The 24096-nt window shown below is 37.9% G+C and overlaps 2 protein-coding genes across 2 annotated transcripts in view; one reads left to right on the top strand and one right to left on the bottom strand.

The window, feature by feature from the left end:
• The window catches only part of LOC114945319 (podocin), a 223804-nt gene that overhangs the window by 65236 nt on the left and 134472 nt on the right, over positions 1–24096 (bottom strand). The gene's annotated exons all lie outside the window — the stretch shown is intronic.
• On the top strand, positions 613–23460 carry LOC114945187 (LHFPL tetraspan subfamily member 6 protein). Its single transcript, XM_029321286.2, has 5 exons — positions 613–1992; positions 5835–5953; positions 10435–10610; positions 11510–11608; positions 13561–23460. Exons 1-5 carry the CDS (start codon positions 1903–1905, stop codon positions 13692–13694), a joined length of 618 nt encoding a protein of 205 aa, XP_029177119.1. The 5' UTR covers positions 613–1902; the 3' UTR covers positions 13695–23460.

Here is a 24096-nt window from a genome sequence, read left to right as displayed (position 1 = left end):
GTAGGTATAAACTATCAATTATTTTGGCTTAGCGAATAACAACTGAAGCGTCGAGCCCTTCATCCCTAAATTGATACACCGGGGACCCTGTTAAAGTCCGTCGGTCTATCGATTGGCATGCCGTTGTACGCGTTGAAAAAAAAAAGCGCAAGCATGATTAATGCTCAAATACCAGCGGGATAACTCGCTCTCGTAATAACCAGCGCGAAAAATAGGCCAGCACCAGAAGGGGTCGACGATGTTCCCGTAATTATCGTTCACTTCTTCGCGGTTCACCGCAATACATATATGTTTTTCCCGGACAAACTTGGAGACAAGGTTGCTCGATTATTTGATCTGCATTAACAAACGGGGCTGCGTCGGCAGGGGACACAGGGTGATTCGTACACGTGTTACACATTGCGCACGCACACGTCCGTGCGGTGTGGCGTGTACACCGTCACCCGTGTGCCCGCCAGATGTCCGAGAGGCGGGATGCTGCGTCGCGGCGTTCTCCGCTTTCTCCCACGCAGTGCGGTCGCGGCGCGGGCGAACGAGAAGGAGAGAGAGAGAGAGAGAGAGTGAGAGGAGGAACCCGCTGAATGTGGAGAACCGTTCAGTCGCAGCCACGAAGCGGCGCCGTGCGCGACGACGACGACGACGACGACGAGAACGACGGGGACATTCGCGCGCGTTACATTACTTCTCGTCGTCGATCCGTCGTCTCGTTTCCGGAAGGATCGAAATTTAATTTCGAAACGAACCGTCAGTTTCAGTGTGCGGTGCGTGCTCCGAAACGGATGCTACTACGAATACTCGTCACGGGCACGCAGAGCAGCGTGGGTGGTGAACCGCGGTGTGGTGGTTCGAGTCTATAATTAACCGCGGAGAACGCGGCTGGCAGCGGAACGAGGTATCGGATCTGCAAGAAATTAAGCCGCACGAGCGGCTCTCGATGAAAACATCTCGCGAATAAATCAGCGACGTGACGGCGAAGTGAGAAAAAATGTGAAGGATGTGTGCTTACGAGGAATTATTCGGGATTTATCGTTCCCGGATCGGATCGATGTGAATAATAAGGGGCAAACCTCTTTAGAAATATATATATATATATACATCGGGAGAGAACATTATTAACGAACAACAACGTTGGCAAGTCTTCGCGGAATAATGAACTTCTCTAATCTTGTTGGCAGTATTATGATGTCAAAACGGAGCAGATCGGTCGCGAAACTTCATGATTGTCTGGAAGGATAACTTTCTTATTAGTTCTGTGCGCGCACACGTAAATATAGTAGTAACTCGAGGGATCTCGCCCTCGTTTCGTCGTCGTTCGATATCAATTTTCGTGGCGCGAGGCGAGTATTAACGGAACGGGAATCGAAATTAACCGCGTGACTCATTCGGGAAGAAGCGACACTCTCTCGGTCACGTTTTACGAGCGGGGATAATCTCGTCAAGGCGGAATTAACCACGGCGAGCCCAAGGTTTTCACCGGTGGAAAACGACCGGGAGAGCAGGGACCGATGATTAAAGCATTCGTGCTTGAAAAGAGAACGCGACGTGTCCTGATCCGCGATTAGAAGATCGATCGATCGAAAGCTTCTCCCTCCCTTTACTCGTCAAACGAGCCGCGACAAGACCTCGTCGATGTCCTAATAAATGTCACTTGCACTGATCGATCGGTGCCTTTTGCCAGTCGTGACATAAAGAGTGGGGGAACGATTTAAAAAGCGACAGAGACGACGGGTCAACGTTGTCGAAAACCGGATGTCGATGACGGATCGCGATCGGACGAAGGGACCAAGCACGTAATCGGGATCCTCGGCGCCACTTTCGAGGACCTTGATCATTATTTATCCACGAATGGAGGATGAACAGAGGTGCGTGAGGGAGAGTGGCGGACGCTTTTAAACCGATGAGATGACAGTGTTGTGCGTTCTGTGGGCTACTCTGTCCACCGTGGCCTCGATTCTGGCGTGCTCCGGTTTTTACTTGCCTTATTGGATTCAGGTAAGCACGATCGAGTTCTTTTCTTAATTATGTTACGCCACGGAAAAAAGAACGAAATTATCTCTGGAGCGTTCCTTAACTTTTCCAGCGTCATTAGAGCAATTTTTCGAAGATTGGAGTTAGATATAATCTCTCGAAGGAATTTAAAAAAGTTACGAAGAGGAGCCGTAGATAATTAATGAAATGCAAAATTTTCCGCGCTCTTACCTCCTCGTTTTCCTTTTTCTTTCTCACGTTAGATATTAAACTATAAATATATATATTAGCGCTATAAATATATGTTCCTCTTATAATTAAATCAATATCTCTCTATTTCATCGCGCGACGCTCCGATGTTTGATGGTCATTAACGCGCGATATTAATGGAGCGTTAAAGCAACATATCGATAAATATGATAGCGATATATACTGTCGAATCAAATCACACGATATAGAATAGCATTATTACCGGTCATAACCGAGATAGTTTTCTCCCTCTCTCGAATATCGACGATTCGCCGCTACGCGTGCAATTTCCACATGATTGGCGCACAGCTACAAAACAAGCGATAACTTTTAGCCGATAACTGGGCAACTTCTAAAATTATACTTATCGAGTGCGTGGAAAAACTTTGCCGCTGCGACACTTCCTCGTTCCATCGTCGCGCGACTGTACGACGTCGTTCTCGGGTTCGTGCAACTTCGTGCCGAAGGATCATTCCGGATTTTCTACGATCATAGTTCGCGCATCTTCAAGACTTTTATTCGTGTAACATACACGCTGCTACACGCTGCCAACGACTCGTGCGAAGGAAAGTCGTTTTTCCTCCCCGGGGAGTCGTCGAGAGGGGTTTCGTATCGACGATTTTGATGACTCCGACAATTTCTTCGGCACGATCGTAAAGCAATTTAACAGGCATCGCGATAAAATAAAATCGCGGTGAAATTTGCGTGCTCGGCCACATAAAACATCGATATCGAGATTCTCCGCGAGAGATAGAATCTATGGTATGATGCGCGCGATTGCAATAAGATACGTTAAGTTTATCGAACGATTTTATCTCGATGTAATATCCATCCACGTGAAAGTTCTAATTTACGAGAAAAGATTACGAGTTTTTATATGTATTTTTTATTTCGATCTGTGTACATTTTGTACATTCGAGTATTCAACCGACGGACCATTTATCACTCCCGGAGCATTCATCGGGAAATCGAATGGCTAAAACTCGCAAACTTGAATTTCAAGACTCGCCGAGATCGAGTTTCGTCCAAAATTCGTGGAGAACGACTTGCTACACATCCCACAATATCCATTAATTCAATTCCTACCGCGTAATTAAATCTAATCCGATTATATACGTGTATTGATGTATTTCAATAAATTAGTTAAAAAGCAGAGGCAAAATGCGTAACTTCCATTAGAATTCGGATTAACGGATTTTTGCTTTAAAGCGTCGCTGCACCTGAGCTTTAATGTTAAGACTGGCAATGTTATCCGAGAGGATATAACATTACTTTGCACGTACTATTTACATTTCATTTTCACATCGTTTCTCGTTAGTGTGCGCGAGATGTAAAATGAGATACCAGCGTCTGGGCGACAAAGAAGCGAAACATGGGGAAAGCGTAGTGATAAAAGAGCAACTCGGGGGGAAAAATAAGAAAAGCAGAAAAGCTAGAGAGAAATAAGAGAAAGAGGACGGCAAAGAAAACGTGAGAAATCGAACAAGCTCGAGTCGTCTGACAAGATGGATCGTGGAACGGCGATAGTAATCGGATTCTTCGTTCTAAACGGCGAACGAAACAACGAAACTGAAACATTAATTCTACGCGTCTTAATACGGATCTTTGTTCCCTGTTGTAACTTAACCGTAACAAAAAAAAAGTCCAGAAACGAAGAAGAATTATGATGAAAGATATGCAAGAAGTATTTCTTACAGCGCCAGCAAAAACGATAAAAAAGTCTCGAAAACATTCTTTATTAACGTCAAAAATTAAACAGTGCAATGTCGATCAAGCATGCAAAAGTAGGATTTAAAAAAATGTATTTTTGTACAAAATGATCACTGTGACGATAGATAAATTATTTTATGGTATAGTGTACCATAATTCAGATAATTGAATGAATTTCGCGACGTAACTGTGTGGCAAGCGTTGTCAACAAGTGTAACAACGTTCTGGCCGTGATGCGAGGCAAAATTTCGGTCCTTGAAACTTACCGAGACGTTCGTTACGCGTACAAGATTCTTGAACGAGACAAGAGAACGCTCGGGGCACCGGCAACTTGGTCGGGAGGGAAGTTGATGGGACGAATACCATTGGTAGGGCAACTTTGTACATCGCGCGACTACTTGCCTTTAGCTCGATCCTACCTTGGCCGATGTTGGTGCAGATACAAAATACAGTTTACAAACGAAGATGAAACAAACTCTCAAGAACGAACAAAATTGTTCATATTCTTCGCATCACATGATAAACGAAGCGCTCTTGAAAAATAAAGTTTTATCTACCAATTATAGGATGTACGACCCGTTTCATTAGATCAATCTATTTTGCCTCTTAGGTAGTTCATTTGTACATATTTTTTATATTATATTATATTAATGTTATATATACTCTATTTCTTTTTAAGAATTTGTTTATACTGTTTAAAATTGATAATATAGTAGTTTGTCTTATATATAGTGAGTTACTGAAAAGTTTAAACTTACAAACAGAGCTGACAAATAAGTTATCGAAAGCATTTAATTAGTGGCAGTTCTCTTTAAAATCAATTTTATTTATTTATTTATTTTTTTTTTGCGAAATTTGTATTGCTAACATTTATTATCTCTCTACATTGTTAATTTTATAAAAAAATACACAAATTTTCTTCACATTTTATAAATTGCAGATCAAGCATTTGTAAATAAATGTTTTATATCATCACAAAATAAATTTTTATTATATTAATTGTTTCTATAACATGACAATTTTCTATAATTATTTCTATAACATGACAATGTGGTTCATTTTTTTATTACGTTGATAAATTGAATTCAATAAAAAAAGAACAGTGAAAAAATAATCGATACATTGCTTTTATAATGTTAATTGTTAAATATAGCTTTTTGACATTTTACATTTATTTATAGCTATGAAATATTAAAATATTTTAGAAAAGAGCTTGTTTGCAAAATCATGCAATTTTATTCGGGCACTTTTATTACGGTTTGTTAATGAAAATAAATGCGAAAAGAACGAGCTTTCTGAAAGAAAACGGCATTTGGTAAACGACAGCAAGCTTATTACGATCTCCTTCCTGCTTCTCGTCCTTTTCCGGCAGACGGTTGCGTTATATTTTTCCATATTAAGAGAAGCAATCAAAAGCATTCAAACAAGGCAGCGAGACATTTCCCGTTTCTTTGGCGCCGTTTGTAAAATTTGTTAGAAGAAGCAAAAATTTTTCTCAATACACACTGTAATACGGTTTCGCATATAAATAAGTCTTGCCCTAGATGTTATTGTACGTCCGATCGATGCAAAGATTTCCATATCAGAAATGAGCACAACGTTTAATAAAATTGGTACATCGGTTATCTTAAATTTATTCAAACTTTTTATTTCATCACTTTCTATTTTCTATTTCATATAAATAAATTCGCGATTCAAAAGATTGCGTTAAAATGAAATGTAAAATAAAGCTGCAAAGTATCTTGCAATATTTATTCTTTTTTTTTATTAATATTATATAATTTTAAGTACGCCTTCTTTAAGCTTACATGTGTTTAGCGAACTTTTTCGGCTTTATATCAGTTTATTATAGAATCTGGCGCTAAAACGCAGTAGCGTAATCGTTTCCGCGGTCTTGTGTATTTCAGGGACGACTACTGGGAAAGGCGGACGCGTACTTCAGTTCCTTTCGGCGTTGCAACTACCCGCGATTCAGGGCCCCCAACACCACGCCCGAGATAGTTTACGAGTGCGCGAGGTACTCCAGGTACGTATTTTCGTATTAATGTATTCCCGTGTCAAAGAGAGAACAACCAGGTGCAGGCTTCTCTACGACCGCAAGAATTCCTAAGGTGCGAGAAGAGCGAAATTCACGCGTCAAGCATTTCTTGTTTTTCGAGATTAGATTTTAAGAGCACTCTACTGCAAATTTCCTCGGTCGTTCTTTCAAAATATTAGATTGAATATGATTTTATTTATCCCGTGAGACTGTAATTATAGAGAAACTTTCGATAATCACACGTATACAATTTTGTATAAATTTGTATACAAGTTACATCAAATTATTTAAACCATACGGAATAAAGTTTAGAACAGATAAAAAATTCAAGATGTATAAAATAATGTAAGATGAATAAGTAAAATATATCTCAAAATAATATTAATATAATATGACGTATATTTGTTAGACATATATATTTTTTGATTAATAAATAATTAATATATATAGATATGTATAGTAGAATATAAATAATCTAATCGAGAACAAGAAAGAGAGTGATACAATCGAGAACTAAGGCTTTTGTCAGAAATGGACATTTATGTGTAGATAATTAAATGTGACATTGTAATTATTTTATATGCAAGAAGAGAAGAATTTGACACGTATTCCAGGCACGGAAATGAATATTTAAAGTTCGACAAAGTGCGCGTTAATTCGAGTTTGAGAAGCGAATTCGAATAATTTTATTTTAACCAAACTCAAGAGACTTGTATAATTTGTGTCGCGCGATCAGAATAATTCTTCGCTAATACAGACTGAGAAAATAGGGTGTAAAAACTTTCTTCGTGAGCAATCGTAAAAATCGCGGTTGACCCGAGGCATTAAAACTATACAAAGAGAGATAGTACCGTTATTAACAAAGAAAATCATAAAGGCGATAGGATAGAGAAACGACACGATTCTTTTCCTCTTTTTTTGCGTACGAAGCGAGAAATTATATGAAATATCACAAGTTCAGTCAAAATAATATAATTCTTTGATTGTTTTACTCAAATAAAAGAGACTCTCTCGCTTGTTAATATAGAAATTAATTCGGGACTCGTTTATTTTAACTTTTGAATGCGCGTATGAGAATAATTAAATTAAATGTCAGTCGTTTGATCATCTGTGTAAAATTTCAACAGCTATATCTCTTTTCCTCCTCTCTAAACGGAATAATAAACGATAATAACTCTAAATTATATATTATTTAATTAAAAATATATGCAGGTTACATGTAACTTGCATTAAGCATGGGTTAATACAAATTTTCCCATTATTAATAGTGATTGATAGCATTAATATCAATACTGCGAATTAATTAGAGGACATATATATATATATATATATATATAGATTTATTCCTGTTTCGTGTTCTATTTCTGTTATGGCACTGATAACGATAATAACGGGAATAACAATTATCACAATAACGACGTGTAAGCGCGCGAGATTAATAGGATTGGATTGCGTTTTGGGAACGCGATGTATTAAGGTATCCACGAGTCATGTGTTTTTCGAGTACCGTTCTATCCGATCGCGGCAGCTAAACGATGCATACCAAATCCCCGTATTCGCTTCGTAGGATCAGCGAAAGCGTTAAAAACAAGAATTGGACTATTCCGCGCATTCGTATTACCGCCCGTTATCGACTACCACCCGTTTGCCGAAGAGGATTTCGATAGACGCGGTCGAAAATACACGCGCGCGAGATTTTACGCGGTAAAAGTGACGCAACGACCCGCGATAAATTATGGAAATTTCGTCTCTTTTTTTTTATCGATTCGACGAGTCTCTGACACTATGTACTCGCGTAAAATCGACGAGATTGTATTGTATTTTGCACGTGTGATCGTGTGAGAATAATTTTTACGTCGTATTTAATTTTTCTTATTGAATTGATGTTGATTCATGTTTCGCAACACTTGCGAGAATTAAAACTTTCACGTCATACGAATTATAATATATGGTGGTCGCTTCTCAACGATATTTATATTGATGACGTCGGTAGCGGACAATTGTATGGAAATTGTTCCGACAACCTACTTCATGACAGTACATTGTACAATGATGGAAAGCATAGAAAATAAAGTTAACGCGTGCACTACTATTGCGTATTTTTCAAAGCGCTCGTCAACGGAAACTTTATTATTTTTTTTTTTGTTTATAATACACTTTTTTTAAAAATTATTTTTAAAGGGAACATAATAAAAATTTTAACACGTTTATGTATAATATTAAAGCCTTTTGAAACATTACAAAGTAGACTAAGGATTGAAATTATAACATGTATGGCTTTTTGTTATTCTCATATCCATCTACAAAAAGTATCGCGATAAAAACGTATTTCTCTCTTTCTCTTTCTCTCGTCGAGAATACTGCGAGCGCTAACAATGAGTCCCCGCAAATTTAATTCCGAGCATACACTTTTGCACACGAGATCTCACTAGTGCGCTACGGAAAAACGATAAAAATGTATATCTCGCGTATGCGATCTCTGATTTAATTTTCGCAAATTCGTATGTAGGTCGGCTTGGTCGGCGTCAGTACCATCTGACGAAGCTCCTCGTTCTTCTTTCTTTTCATCGCGATGGCGATGTGCTCGACTCGGGCAAAGTTTTACTTACTCCGTCAGATTTCATCCGATGGAGAGTCAATTGAATATAACGAGACGGTGTGTGCTTCAACGATGTGTAAAAATTTCGCGTTTGATTTTTCCGTAAAATGCCGCTATAAGGTTTCGGCAATATGCCTGTTTTTAATTTTAATATAATAAATTCCTTCCTGAATTTAGTATTTTTCTTTTTTCATGGAAAAATGCGTCAATACTATGGTTTACGTGCGTTCGCAGTATTCATAATCTAGGATGCATCGAGATTATAATTGATGTGTGGTATCTGATTTTCAACAATGGTTAGGGCACAATAAGCGATTTCTCGATCGGTTAAGCGCATGTGATAATATAACTATGCATGCAAAATTCGCTTCTATAACTTCCCTCTTCTCGTCCCAATGTAATCGGTACAAGCACGATAAGTGCTAATAGTAAGCTCACTCTCTGCAAACTGGATTATTCAATAACTCCATCTGTTTTTACGATAGATCCGTTATCTCTCAGTGGATAGAATTCCAATAACTCGAAAATTCATGTAATCGCTCCATTCACAAATCTTACAAGAAAAATAATTTGCAACAAATTGTAAAAAGCTATAAAAACCATATTATTTCTACATTGTTGTATTTCTATTAACGAAATTGAAATATGCAATCAGAATTATTCAAAGTTTTACTGATACAAAGCATATAAATTGTAGAAATTAGCTAATTAAATTCATAATTAATAGAAAAATAATGTCGAAAATTTCTACGACTAACAGGGAATATTTATAACAATATATCGTTGGCTACGACTAATATTCCATTTTTTCGAAACAAAAGAGCGAACGATACGATATTTTACGTCAGAATGCGCGCCGCGAAAAAAATATTGCATTTGGTCGTGTTTAACGGGTCAAAACTTCGAAAGCTAAAAACAGATAATACGATATTTTACGCCACGATATCTCCCATGAAAAATATTTGCGTAGAATGAAAAATATTCTGCATAGTTACGTGTATTTTTTCGACGTCGATAATTTCACTCTGATTCTTCAATATCCAATTTATATTTTTCAAATTACTATAATAGTAATACGATATTATATTGCATCTCCCAATTGTTTGGCATAGATAGTTTATCGTGTTTTATATCAATAAAAAAGCCTTGTATTTCTGAAATATCTCTCACATTTAAAATCTCTCATATTTAAGTCGAATCTCTGACAGAAAAATTTTGACTGAAAAATTGTTTTAACGTACCAATTCACGGAATAAAATGATTAAATTATTGATTATCACATTTACTCAAAATTCTGCGAGCCAATAATATAATTTGACTGAACTTTGTTTAATTTCGTCATGAAAATTATACTCATTACCTACATCAAAATACAATATAATTTTACATTTTAGTTAGTTCTCGTAATATTATTATATCGGGATATAATTAGAATAAAATATATTTGCTTTTTCGTTTTGCTAGAATCCACGCTAATTTTGTCGTATATAAGCCGTACACGTTATATTAATTAATGTAGAACAACTACGAATACGTAAATAATACAATGAGTAAAGCTTATTTCAGTTACCGATAAATATGCCGATTAGAGCTTTATTCAAATTGTTCCATTATATTAATAAAACATTAATTTCACGCAAGTAGCTTTTATCCGATTTGACGTTTTCTCTTTCCTTTTAATTGTAATTTAGTGTTACGCGGTATAATTTTGGACGTAACAAATATTTACGAATCTTACGATTAAGCTCATGAATAATTTTTTGTGTCGAATAAAATTAAATTAATAAAAATGTTTGAAATATAACAAATATGAATATTTAACGGCGATTGATCTCAGAAATTTGTTATCATGAGTGATGTTATGTTACAGCTTTTGGGACATACCGAGTGCCTGGTGGCAGGCGAGTACAGTAACGATGGGAATCGGCGTCGCGATCGCAGTGATCGGCGCTTTGACACTTTTAGCAGCGGCGTCATCATTCCTCCCACACATTCTGAAAACGCCGAAGCACACGAGAATTCTTGGTTCCTTGCAGCTGCTCGCTGGTGAGTGTCATATACGCTTTTTGACACTTTGTAATTAAATGTAGTAATTTAATTTGGAATTAATTTTTATTTAATTACATCTCAATGTGCCGTAAATATCACTTAAAAGAGAAAACTATTATCGAATGGTGCAAAATCCGTAATTTAAGCTCTGTTTGAATCTTGAGCACAAAAATAAAGATAATGCACTTTTGAAAATGACAATCCGTCTGGTCACATCAAATTTAATGCTAGGTACAACGGGACCGATGAGAATTTCACATCTCGCGACGAAATAATGAACTGTCCCCGAATAAAATAGATATCATGGTAACGTCATCCTTCTTCCAGCGCATTGACGTATTCCATTTACGCGCTTCAAGTTAGTTCGTTGTTCTCGATTTGCTTCTACCCGCCGCGTTCGAGGGTCGCTTTCGAAAAATGACAGAATCGCCCGCAGGCTCTGTACGACATGATCGATGCGGGATGACGTTGGGGATCCCAGTAATACTGATTTCTCAGGAGAAAAACGCGTGACATAATGTTGAAATCGCAAAATTCGCCATTATTTCTTCCTTCTAGAATATTTCTATTTTGCAAGTAAACGCGCCGCGCAATTTTTATATTTATTTCATATTTTTTATATCATTAATGTATTAATAATACCGTCGAGAACACTATAAAGAATATTAGGTACCCTAATAGCACGACATATCCGAAGGATGTTCAGAGGATATCCAGAAGACATTCGAACATTCTCAGAATGTTCTCTGAACGTCTTCGGGATATGTGTGCTGTTAGGGATATAAACGGGAAAATGAATAAATAAAATCTACCGCCAGACTTTTTTCCATAGCAGATTAAATTCTCGATCTCGTATAGTCTATAATTCGTTAACTATTTCGATCTGTATGTTACAGCAACGATGATATGCGGCGGTTTGGTGATGTATCCGATCGGCTGGGATAATCGGGAGGTACGCGAATCCTGCGGAAAGGGGGCCAATGTTTATAATCTCGGTGAGTATTCTCTCCGAGTTCGTATTCGCTATACACAGCGATACGCGGCGAACAGCCGGAGAATGGCAGCCCGGAACTTAATTCCGGCGGAATGCGGCGCGAGTTATCGATCTAATTCGATAACTAATTAACGCTCGACGAACTCGCGCGCGAATGGGGAGAGTTGCGCTTTACTTGCTCGTTTCCTAGTTTAACGACGTCTTCAACGAGAAATTGCCGTTCCGATGTGCCGCAGCAGAAATCCGCGGACGTGTGTCTGTACGTGATTACTCTTAAGACGTTACACACTCTACTACGACGAACGACGACGAACGACGACGACAACGACGACGACTAGCAACATCGGCGGTGGAAGTTTCCGCATTTTCGCAGGCGAATTCCCGAAGCGTTTTACGGAGCACTCAACGACCTTACCGCCATTCCGAGACTTTACGTAAACCGGTCGAGACTTATGGCTCTTGTAACTCTGCAAGGCGCGCAATCCACGTCACGCCGGTCTCGAAACGCAATTCCTCTGATTTTCCCGTAATTTTCCAGCATGCTCGTAACGATCTGATTCGACATCGGCGATCCGGTGGTGATTTGCCTTTCAATACCCGGGGGATTGTTATTGATTTGCCGCGGATTTGCTGCCGTGACTGCGAATGCGTACGTTGTTGTATTCCGCAGGATCATCCGTGATACTAAATTTGCATTCGATAGATTTGCCACGTGATATAACTAGAAAATATTTGTTCTATATGTATATATATATATGTACACATACATTCGGCCGCGTCTCGAATTCGCGTATTAAAAAATTTTTAATTTTTTCTCTTGCAATTCAAAAACTATCGAAACTCCGATATTTTGTAAACGGAATTGCAAAAAGGTGATTATCTCTGGGGAAAAAAGCTATCGTTGTGAAATTAATTTTGAAAATTTCAGAACATTTTACGTGAGTAAGGTGGACGTTTATTTTTTTTACATCGACAAGATTTTGTAGAGCTATCTGACCGAGGGGATATAATCAATATGGTCCGTATATTCGACGCACAGGTGACAAGCGTCCCCAGGTGAATACTAGCGAAATAGATAGGTTGATGGGTCAAACCAAATGTCGAAGCGATGACGAGATCGTATATATTCCAATAGCACGTTCCGTCGGTCAAACGATATCTCCTGTGGGCTACATTCAACTTATTTGGTACACTTTGTGACAGAAATACCAACAAATCTCGTAACTCGAATTATTCAAAGATCGTTACATATAGCGAGTATATACATTTTCAGTCACAGTTAATTACATTCGTAATTGATATTTCTATTTTATAGTACTCTCTAGATTAAAAATGTAGATATTCTGTTTCTGCGTCAATACTGATATGGATTATTATGTGCATTTAAATCAATATTTTATTTAAATCAAATCGCATCTTTCTTATCGCTATCGCGGAAACATTTATTTATAATTTATATAAATAATATATAAATATAAATCGCATCTTTCTTATCGCTATCGCGGAAACATTTATTTGTAATTTATATAAATAATATATAAATATAAATTTATATAAATTTATATAAACGCGAAAACAAGAGACAAGCTATTATCAGAAGAAAATATTGACAATCCAAAAGTATCATAATAATTTCTCTTTTCAATTCAGAGAGTTGTTCTAAAAAAAAAATAATTATTTTCCTAATTGCAATTTGTCTCAAAACAACTTTGACAAATAACCTTGTCCATTCAAGGCAATATATCTCGCGGAACGAATCCGTTCACGGCTCGGTTTATTAATCTACTCCGCGAACCGCTGATTAAGTCATTACGGCGCCGATCAGATTCAACCCCGGCATGACGATTAGGGGCGTCCGAGCTATTTCGCCGGGAGGGAAATTCCCGGTGGGGTGACGACGCCGCAGAACACTCTCGCCCCGAGTCGATGACAGACGGATGCCATCTGTTTCAGGGAAGTGCTCGGTGTCATGGTCGAGCCACTTGCTGGTCGGTTCGGTCGCTTTGCTGATGCTGTGCTTCGGCCTGAGCTTCTGCGCGGCCCGGCACAAGCCTACGAACTCGCACACGGATCCCCTGCGCATTTGACAATCGAGATACTCGCAGTCGATTCACGCCTACGCCTCGCCGAAGACGACCACCACGCTCTCCATCGTCACGGTCTGTTGATCGTCACGACCGCGCCTGTTGCGTGCGTGCGTGCGTAAGTATGCGATCGTCGTCGCCGCCGCCGTCGTCGTCTGTCGTCCATTCACGTCGCGGTGCGAAACGAGAAATACATACGTCACCGCGCGCATATAAACGCCTCGTATATTTCGCGAGAAATCTGTCATGCGCGAAACGTGCGTGTCACGGCGAACTAGCGACTGCAAGTTGCATGAGACTCGTATAGTATCTCATACGTATGTATTTTACGTATACCTGTATTTTTCCGATTCGGAGCGATGCAAATTTTTGCGCGATTTTACGTCGGTTTAAAGCATGGTTTAACGCTAACACACTGCCTGCGTGACTATAACTCCTTAACACGATCTCACAATCGGCGTGAAAAATCTATAAATGAGTGTCGCGTTCATAATTCGTTGATTGAATGTTTAAGCGGGTAGGTAGATACAAGTTGACAATTTTTTTAAAAATTCATTTTCCTGCGTACTTGAAATGTATCACATCTATCGAAGGAAGGAGAAAGTATACGATCTACAGCGGTCTAAACTTGACAAATAACTTCATAAGCGTGTTTCTCGAGAGAGAGAGAGAGAGAGAGAAATTTCTATTAAATTATAAAAAAACTTTTCTTTACGAAGATGTTAAAGTTTGTAAAAAATTTCTGCTATTTCGATGTTTTTTTTTTTTTTAATATGACTAGATATTTTTCTGCGAAAAAATCTTAGAATTGCATCCGAAATCCATCTGGATCTCGGAAAGATTGATTAAACTTTTGACAGGTTAACGCATATCTACCCTCTCGAGGCAGATCCTTCACCTCTGTATATATATATAATAAATAGTATACGTGACCTGTATATGTACGTATGTATATACCGCGCTAAGAGTGAATCTTATAGTCCTGTTTCGCGGCAAAGACTGTTGGAGAGCTGCTACGGTATTTCCAATTTGGCGCCGTAGTAAGCCCCGGCTGGAAGCGACGAAGCAATTGGCAATTCGCCTTTCAGCACTTTCAATTCGCTCGTTGGACGTATATACACGGTGGCGCGAAAGGATACGGACCGAGGGAAATACGAACACGTACACACACACACATAGGTGCATGCACGTCTCTTTCGCGTCGGGAGCCCGCATTCAGATGCGTCGTAACGATCACGATGTCCAGATGGACTGCAGCACACTCCTTTTCGAAGCGCCGGGAGATCGCTATGTATAGGTATATCGATCGCACAGGCATGGAGAACGTTTCGACTCTCCAGAGATTCGCACGTTTCTCTTATTTATCCTCGTCTCGGATTCTCTCCTCAAGATGCTATTTCTTTCGAAAATAATGGTATTGGTTTAACGATGATTGTCAGTGTGTATCAGTGTTAGGCTTTTCTCTCTTGGAATTTATCCAAATCTAAGAGCCCAGATTTGTTGGAATAAGATGTATCGTATTTACTTACTTTTCGCAAAAAATCTTTTGACCTGATAATCTTATAAGATAAGAAAGAAATATTTTATATATGGAACATATTCTCACAGGGGGCTGCTCCATTAAACAAGTAATTGTTGTTTGTATAAAATCGCACGCGTGCGAGAGAAAGTGTTGAGAAAATTGGGTTTAAGCTCCAGACGTGGAAAATTTAGCGGCTTGCGAAATCCGCGTAATTAAAAGATAAAGGGATCAGAAAAGATTGAAGTTCTAGGCTTCTATATAGCTGCGGGTGGTAGTTTATTTGTATCGTGACTTCCTATCTAAACCATTCGAATCTATTTGAACTTCGTCCTCTTTTCCAAACAAAAGAATCAAAAGATTGAGTTGATCAGTTAAGAAAAGAGAAGTATTTTCTCGTTTTGTATTTGCTCTGCCTCGTTTGAGTTTCTAACGATGATTTAATTACGAGTCGTGATACTTATAAATAATTCACGAGAACAATATTTTCCCAAAGAATTTTTTTTCGTCGCTCTCTTTTATCGAGAGAAAAAAAGAATTGTGCGATTGTTCGATCGGAATCTCACTGTACACGATGCGCATTCACGAATATTGAATCACCCTGTACGACTCTCAGGTAAAAAATAGCCCGCGGTATTTGTGCGCGAATATAAAAAAATGTAATATTCGGGATGCGTATATGTGTGACCAAGGGGTATATATAGGTGTGGCCTCGGTGAAATTCACAATTGCGGACGCGGTTGAATTTTACGTGTTGATGGAATGGCGCGCACAAACAATGGGCGCGCGTTATTCGGTGAAGGCATCGCTATTGGCCGGATAAAAATCCAAGCTGAACAAACAGATCGGAGCACGCTTCCGCTCGTATGAGATCTCTACGCACCGCTTACTTCTTGCATCGGGGATTAATCGCGGCTTTTTTTTCTACCGCACGCGCGCGCATATATGGTACATACACATACACGCGAAATAACATCCTCGTCGTGTGGTTACCTGTGTGATAAAAATTGTTTCGCAGTGAATAAAGGAATCCGTGGTGATATGGTTACCGGTTTCGATTCGCACTCTCTTTCGTTCCCTTTTTTTCTTTTTTTTTTTTTTGCCGGTACACGTTCGAAAATTGCGGACCATGAAGATCGCCGCAAATATCGAAAATATTTCCGTTATCCGTTATTGATGTAAAACGAAATCATATTGCATGCATCATATTGACCCGGCTTTTTCTCCCCGAAGATACCCTGGAACGTAATTGGCAAAGGTGTCGTAAAACTGCTGAAAGCTTTTCGGATTACACGCTTCGCGGGTTCAATCTGGATAGAGTACTTATCAATGCATAGCGGTCTTAAAATGCGTAAATACTGATAAACGAGATACGATCTAGATTACTGCTCTAAAAAAAAGGAAGAAAAAAATAAAAAGTTTGAATTTAAATATATCGAATAAAATCAACAATAGAATTACGTATGTGGACAATCGATGTTATTAGTCTCGTTTAAATTTTCTTCTCCGACATCTGTCAGCGCGCGTCATATCCTTATTTTCCAAAAGGACTTTTAGCGACTTTCGCATCTCAAGTCTCTAACTCGATTCCTTCGTTAAGTCGTGATTCGCTCAAGAGATGAAACTACTGCATCGTGTTTTTCTCACGAGCTATAACTTTAGGCTTCGTCGACGTACCGTCCCTCGAGTAAAACTTAGTTAAAAAAAAAAAAAAAAAAAAAAAGAAGAGAGAAAGGGAGAAAAAATGGGAAGGAAACGAGCTACTGGTTCCGGATCTATCGATCGATGCGGTTTGTTCGTTCGTGGAACGGATGTACCGTCTCCCTTGAGAAACTTTCGCGGTAAAACCTCTCCCGTTCGCATGCGCATTCTCCCCAGCATCCCATCCCTCACATTCACCCTGTCCTCCTTTCTCTCTCTCTCTCTCTTTTTTTTCCCTCCTTCCCTATTCACGCGATCCCTTTCCCTCTTCCATTTCTCGCTACGCGCTTCCACATGCCGCCACCCGATTCCACTTTGCCTCTTATCGACTTCCGCCTTCCTTCCTAACCTAAGGACTCGCCCGACCATTTCTCTCTGCGACCATCGCCGGCCGGTGCAGAAGGTGGGGAAAAGAGATAGCCGGAAAAGCGAGTTCGTTCTCGTGACTAATTGAGCTATCGGTTTACCTGCGAGAGAAAGGAAGAAAGGGAGGAGATAGAGAGAAATATATATATATATAGAGAGAGAGAGAAAGAGATACGCGACGGCACGAATAAGGGAAAGGAACGATTCAGGAGTAGAAGGAGGAATGTCTTAGGCGAGTCAAGCCATCGCTCCCCTTTCTTCGTCCTTGTGTTTTCGCTCGCTCGACTCACGAGCACTTATCGCGTGACCGGGCAGAGCAAGTGGCGGCCATTTCACTGTCTCCATAAACGTACCGTTTTGTAACCGGTTACCTTGCCTAGTTGTCCTTAGAGAGGCCATAAGGGTCGCGAGCGAATTCCTGTGTCGGTTTATTCTCTCGCCGCTCCATCGTTTAATCTTAATTCCGCCGAAACCGTTTCTCCACCTTCTACTTGTAATTCGGTCTCTCGCGGCAACGAAAAGCGAGAACAACGAGAGGCTACATCTTACTTAAAAACGTCCGCGAGAATTTCCTGCTCGAATATATATTTATGAACTTTTTTTGTCGTACAAATATATAACGAACAATAACCAGAATACTTTTGCTCTCGCACTTTGTCACGAGTGGTAATGACAGATAATGTGAAAATGGTTGATGCGATTACACGTATAGTTCGTACGACGGTATATCGAGAAATGTCAATTTCGATAGCGAAGAAGAAACTTCTTACAACTTAAACGATTTCGATACCTCCGTTGTTCGCCAAGTTTCTGTTATATCTCGTGGCCGCGAAACAATTTGCAGCGGTCGGTTCTGCAATCGAACAATCTCCCTTTTGTTCTAGACTATTTATTAAGTATTTTCAAAGTATCTGGTTATCGATTCTTGCGGTTATTAATCTAAATTATTACTGCAGTTTTACTATTCCTGCAGAATTTAACTATATTTTTTTCTACTTTTTTATATTTTAATTTTAAATCTGTATACCGGATGCAATTTTTTTCGTATTAATTTTTGATGTATTAATTTCATTATGGTAATAATTTAAATTTAAAAAATTTTGCGCTTATAACATTTGGAGATGCTTATAGTAGGTACTCGACAATAATTGCAATTACAACTTAATTTTCATTCTTCAATTATCTATTATCGATTCGAACAGAATAATAATTACAATTCGAACTGTTTGAATGCAAGATCGCGTGAAAGAGCCATGCTAATTCATCTTTCGTGCGGGGACGATGTGCCCTTTGATTAGCTTCTGCCTGTGATCGAACAGCGTAAAGCTTTCTCGCTAATTTGACACTTTCGATGCGCGATCCAATAATGAAGGATATTGGTTGACGGTGTTTCCCGAGCGCTTGAACGATGGCTGAGTGATTGTGATTAATCCTGTCGAATTGCCAGCAGCTCTGTAAGACGATTATCATTGTCGGCAATAAGGAGTGGATTGATCGATCGGTTATTATCTACCGCACCCTTAATTGTTTGTTCATTCTTCCCGCAGTATTCTCGGGCAGAAACAATTACCAATTAGTGTTATATTACGGCTACATGATTCTACAACTCTCGACAAATTAAAAGTATGGAAAATGTGAGATACGTTAGGGGAATTATTACCTATATAAAAGAGGAGAGAATATATCCGAGAACGAGGATAAGATTATTTTTTAATATTAGATTTCTCTATTTCTCTTTTCGTCTAAATTTGCCACGATCGATATATTCGAGCGACGCGCGTATATATAAAATCGATGAGAAAAATGATGACTGCCACAATCTATCGTGCTTCCCAAATGTCGTTATATGTACATTTTTCATCTTCGACCATACTATCAGAATTAGTGTACCGAATATTAATTATATTAACGTATATTGTCATCTATAGTGCGATTTCATATTGAAGAAATTAAGGACCACGCTAATTCGATCGGTACATTGTAAAAGTGCGCGTGTAAATATGAAGAAAAAAGAGAAGACCATATTGCTATTGTATCTATCATTTTGTAAAAAATAAATTGAGCGTTAGTAAGCAAGCATGGTAGTTTTATTAAGCTATTTTACGACATTCGCGGAGAAGCACGTTACACAAAATAATATTCGGTAATAATATGCATACTCGATTAGTCTCTAGAATTTTATAACTAAAAGTTATAAAATTCTAAAAATAATTCGATAGGCGGATTCTCTTAAGATATAAATAGATAGCCAATAAATTTTTCATTATAAATAAAATGTGTAATAAACGTCATTTTAACTTTGATTCTGAGCTAAATAGAACTAAATGTGTACAGTCTTTTTTTAATTCTATAATAAATATATTATATAATTTCTCTCTTACGAAAATTTTCATTGTTTTGCATAACGTGTTTCACATCATGGAATTCTGTCGTGTCGTATCGTATCGTATCGTTATAATAACGTTACAATCAATACGTTTCAGCGTCAAAGGTAATCGTTTCCTTAACATATGTTAACCGCACGCATGATTATATGCTGAAACATAATAACAATGTTTCGCTAATACCAGTATTTTAAGCGGATATGCTGAAAGAGAGTTTTCGAAATTCTAACGATATCCACTTTTGATCCTAAAAATGCACATTTTCTAATACAGTGCATATTAAGATCAAAACCCAGGAGACACTCACAGAATTACTTCCAACTTTTCTACCTAGCTTTTTTCCTTAGTACGAAAAGAATGGAAATTTATTCGTTGAAGTTTTAAGAATAGTTATAGAGAAAGAAAAAGGGGAGAAGAAACATGTTGAAAAAAAATGTTGAGATTTGTTGGACCTTCGTGTGCATCCGCAAAGTTAATTTCAGCCAGCAAGATTTGTTATGTAATTTTTTGTAATGTATATAACATCGCAACATCAAACGCGTTTATGCAATATATTATAATTTATTCGGAAAAGTATATTAATCAAAGCTCATCGATTGCATTTGATTCGCAGAGCAGATCGAGCGGATATAAAATATTTGGGGACTCACGTGATCCGTATATATGAAATGCAAAGGAGCGTAACGAACGTGCGTTTAGTTAGAGCTCGTGTAAATAACAGCGCGTGCATATGCATTCAACGTGAAGGTAAATAAATGCTGTTCGATGCAATGCGACACACAATTAATTGGGATCATCCGTTTTTATTTTCACACATCACTGATTGGAAAAATTAGTGATATATGCTGTACGACATGTCATTTACGATATAGGGCATATTATTATAGAACTGGTTCTTCCTTCATACCGTCAATCGTGACTGTTTTCCTTGTAAACGACAACCATTGTACATACTATTACATGTATTCATCCGATGTAAATTTTTTGTTAGGTATTAATATATTTTATAATAAAAAGGAAATATATATATATATATATATATAAAATAATTAATTATCGCGAATCGATATTTTCCCGTCAATTCTTTCCTTCCAGTTAATTTTATCAATTTAAAAATTATTCCCTCATATTTTTCATTACAACGTGATTTAAAATTTATCTTTTTAATTTTGCTTCAATTTACAAAATTAATACCTACATTAATACATAAAAAAATTTTAATACACTTTTCATTTTGCATCTGTTCTATGTACACATGTATATATGTGTTTGCAAGTAATCGTCTAATTATACGATGGCAACCTAATTGCAAACGTAGAATCTACGCCAATTGCATCGTCTTCCCTCAAACAGGGCAGATAAGACGAGAGGATTTATGGGAAAGATCGCTTTCGAGAGCAAATGCTCTTACGGCATAAAGTAGTTTCCTATATAAGCGGACTAGTGTAACGGAGTAGAGAAGGATAATGACATTGAAACAGAGAGGGAGAGAGAGGAACGTGGTAACGCGGCGAATCAATGTCACGATAAAAACAGATGACGGGATAAGTGAGGATAGAGGAAGCTGTATTGTATGCAGGTGAATGAATTGGATCGATCGTGGAGAAAAATTTCTGCTTCATTAACTCGATATTTGATATACTCAATATTTGATATACAGAGAGGCATGCAAGAGCGAGATAAACGTAAAAATAAACGCGATGAGTAATATTAAAATATAAATCAAAATGAAATAAAATACACGAGAAAAGAATTGTGTCATCTCAATAGTATGTGATTTCCAAAAGCACGCTTCTTCGACTGCTTCTGCGCGCAAATAATCGTTTAACGAGAGATTTTACGAGAACGATGATGATAAAAGTGCGAATAATGAAGAGCATTTTTTTCCAAATGCGATTATTACGAGAAGAAATGTTATAATACTTAGCTCCCAATACTATAGAATAAAATTTAAAACTTTACTTATATGAAAAACTGATCCTCGAGGGCAAATAGAAAGAAAGAAGAGTGAACTAAAATAAAAAGGGAGCTCAAAAAATATTTAAAGTCCTTCTCTCGCGCGATTTCCACCTAGATATGTAGATACGAAATGACTGCTAAGTTGGAAGAAAACCGAGGCCGCACTCGCAAAAATTGATACGCGATAATAAGATTTTTCGCGGCTGCAGACCAGGCGTGTTCTATATTAGAAGTCCGAAGGTGTAAGGTAAGGTAAGGTAAGATAATCCGTGACTATGGTAAGATCCCGCCGGGCTCTACGCGAATTCGTGTTCAGAACTCCGCAAGAACGCTAACGCTTATTAGAGTTTGCTCGTTAGAACAATTGCTGAGAACAGACGGTAGAATTAGCCGACATTTGCTGATAGCTGTGCGCGCACGCTTCTTAAGCAAATTGTAATTAACAATGGAAAATTGTCACCTATATTAAATTAATAGATCGTAACGTTTTGCATCAAATATTTATCGCGTTCCATTATGTCTCTTCTTTCTCAATTTCACGTTCAAATCTCTTTTATTAGATAAAGATGAAGACTTTACATCGGCATACAGGGTGTCTAGTAAAATTTGAAAATAAAATTTAAGAACGTTTGCAAGGAAATTTGCACCATTTTCCAATAATATATGTAATAGAGATGTACAAGAAACTCAAAACTTTATTTTCTTTATCAAGTCTATAATTGCATGTTAATAATGAAAATTAATATATGCATTACAAATATTAGATACAATAATCTTCTCTTATATTATATTTTTTGAATGCTTAAAATCTACAAATAACTTATGCGTAACACTTATTTTTTGGACTCTTAAATAAAAAATATATTATATTATTTACAAAGTAAGATGAAATATTTTTTACTTGAATAGTCTCAACTGCTTTTTTAGCTAAACATATAGATTTAGAAGCAACGAAAAAAATCAAGGATCTATAAAAAATTCAAGTACATTTCCAGGATTTTTAAAGAACAAACAAAATTCCAAGGACTTGAAGGATTTCAAGGACCGCTAGACACCCTGGCATATATTATTTAATATATAACATTATATATATATATATGTAAAAAGAGACTTTAATATTCGCGAAAAAAAATGATGAGTAAAATGAACTAAGAGAAAAAAAGAATGCTTTAGTATATCAGATTCATTGCGAGTCTCTGATTGCATTTTGATGTCTCGGGTCAACCTCTTCAACGTTTCTCTCTCGCGTCCGTCTCGAGCGCTCGATAAACTCCATTTAGGAGACGAGCCTTAAAGGTCGTACCTTCGCAAAGTAATGCAAAGCATCGAGCAGACTTTGCGCCGCCGCGCCGTCGAGGCGAATTCCCGATAATGCAAAACGGAAAGGCGAGTCCGTCGCGAACCGAGATATACCGCATTGCTAAGGAGATTGGAAACTGGAATCTACGTGCGAAGTAACACTTGTCGCTCTGTATTTCCTCTTCTCTCTCCCAAAGATGCCAAAGATATCTTTCCTCTTTACACTTTTCCAACTCGCGCCCGAACCCGAATTCCCCCGCGGTTTGTAACAAAAAAATCGCGGCGCGCGTACCGAATTACTTTTAAGGAAGGTAAAACTCGAGGAACTAAACCGCTCTCGAATTTTATGGCCCCGGCTTTCGCCACGCTCGACTATCTCTGGTTATTCTGCAGGGAATATAATATAAATCGTTTAAAAGAAATTATTTTTCCCGAAAGTGTAAAGCCCGTGCTTCCTTATTTATAACTCTAAGATGGAACGTTAAGTGGCGAAATGTACATATGTAAAGTATTATATAAATAAAATTATGTATGGTTATAATCTCTGTTTTTTTGTGCAATCTTCGTGGTGCAGCGTCTCTTGTATACTTGTATACATATAGTTATATACATATGTTATGCAGTTATGAAGTCATTATGGTTCTGTTGCTCCTGTCAATTTGCCCGGAACGGCTTAATGTAACGGCACAACTTCTAGTTTGTAAGTTATGAATTCGGTAATCCGGTAATGCAAAATACGTTATGCCATTACCGAGGAGGATTCTCTCGTATGTTTCCTCCGGAATAGATTTAAATCTGTTTACATATCTTTGTGCCTCGCGCAAAATAGAAAGCTTGTGAAAACAGAAAACGCATAAAGTAAATTTTATTTAAATAACTGAATTAACTTAATTCGCTGGACACGCGCGGAGAGATATAATCTCCATTCTATACAGTTATCACGCAACTGCAATTTAATAAGATATAGCTATACTGTGTATAAAAAGGGTCCAGACATTCGAAATTATTCATTTTATTTGTACATCGTCTACTGAATCACTGCGCGTACACATCTTAAACTTTCAAATCTTGAATACCCCCTGAACTACGTGAAGTGTTATATTCGTTTATTCAAAGATTTATTCTCACTTCGTGAGAAAGTAGAAGAAGAGCACACACAGCTATACGTATGTGCCGA

This window comes from Nylanderia fulva, unplaced genomic scaffold (assembly GCF_048542155.1).
Source record: "Nylanderia fulva isolate GAGA-0341 unplaced genomic scaffold, ASM4854215v1 Scaffold2, whole genome shotgun sequence".
In the NCBI taxonomy this organism is placed as follows: Eukaryota; Metazoa; Arthropoda; class Insecta; order Hymenoptera; family Formicidae; genus Nylanderia; species Nylanderia fulva.
This window is presented reverse-complemented; position numbering and strand designations above follow the sequence as displayed.

Coding starts and splice junctions, on each gene's coding strand:
- LOC114945187 (XM_029321286.2), top strand. CDS start 1,903: ATGACAGTGTTGTGCGTTCTGTGGGCTACTCTGTCCACCGTGGCCTCG. Junction 5,954..10,434: donor GAGTGCGCGAGGTACTCCAG/GTACGTATTTTC, acceptor GTTATGTTACAG/CTTTTGGGACATACCGAGTG. Junction 10,611..11,509: donor TTCCTTGCAGCTGCTCGCTG/GTGAGTGTCATA, acceptor TGTATGTTACAG/CAACGATGATATGCGGCGGT.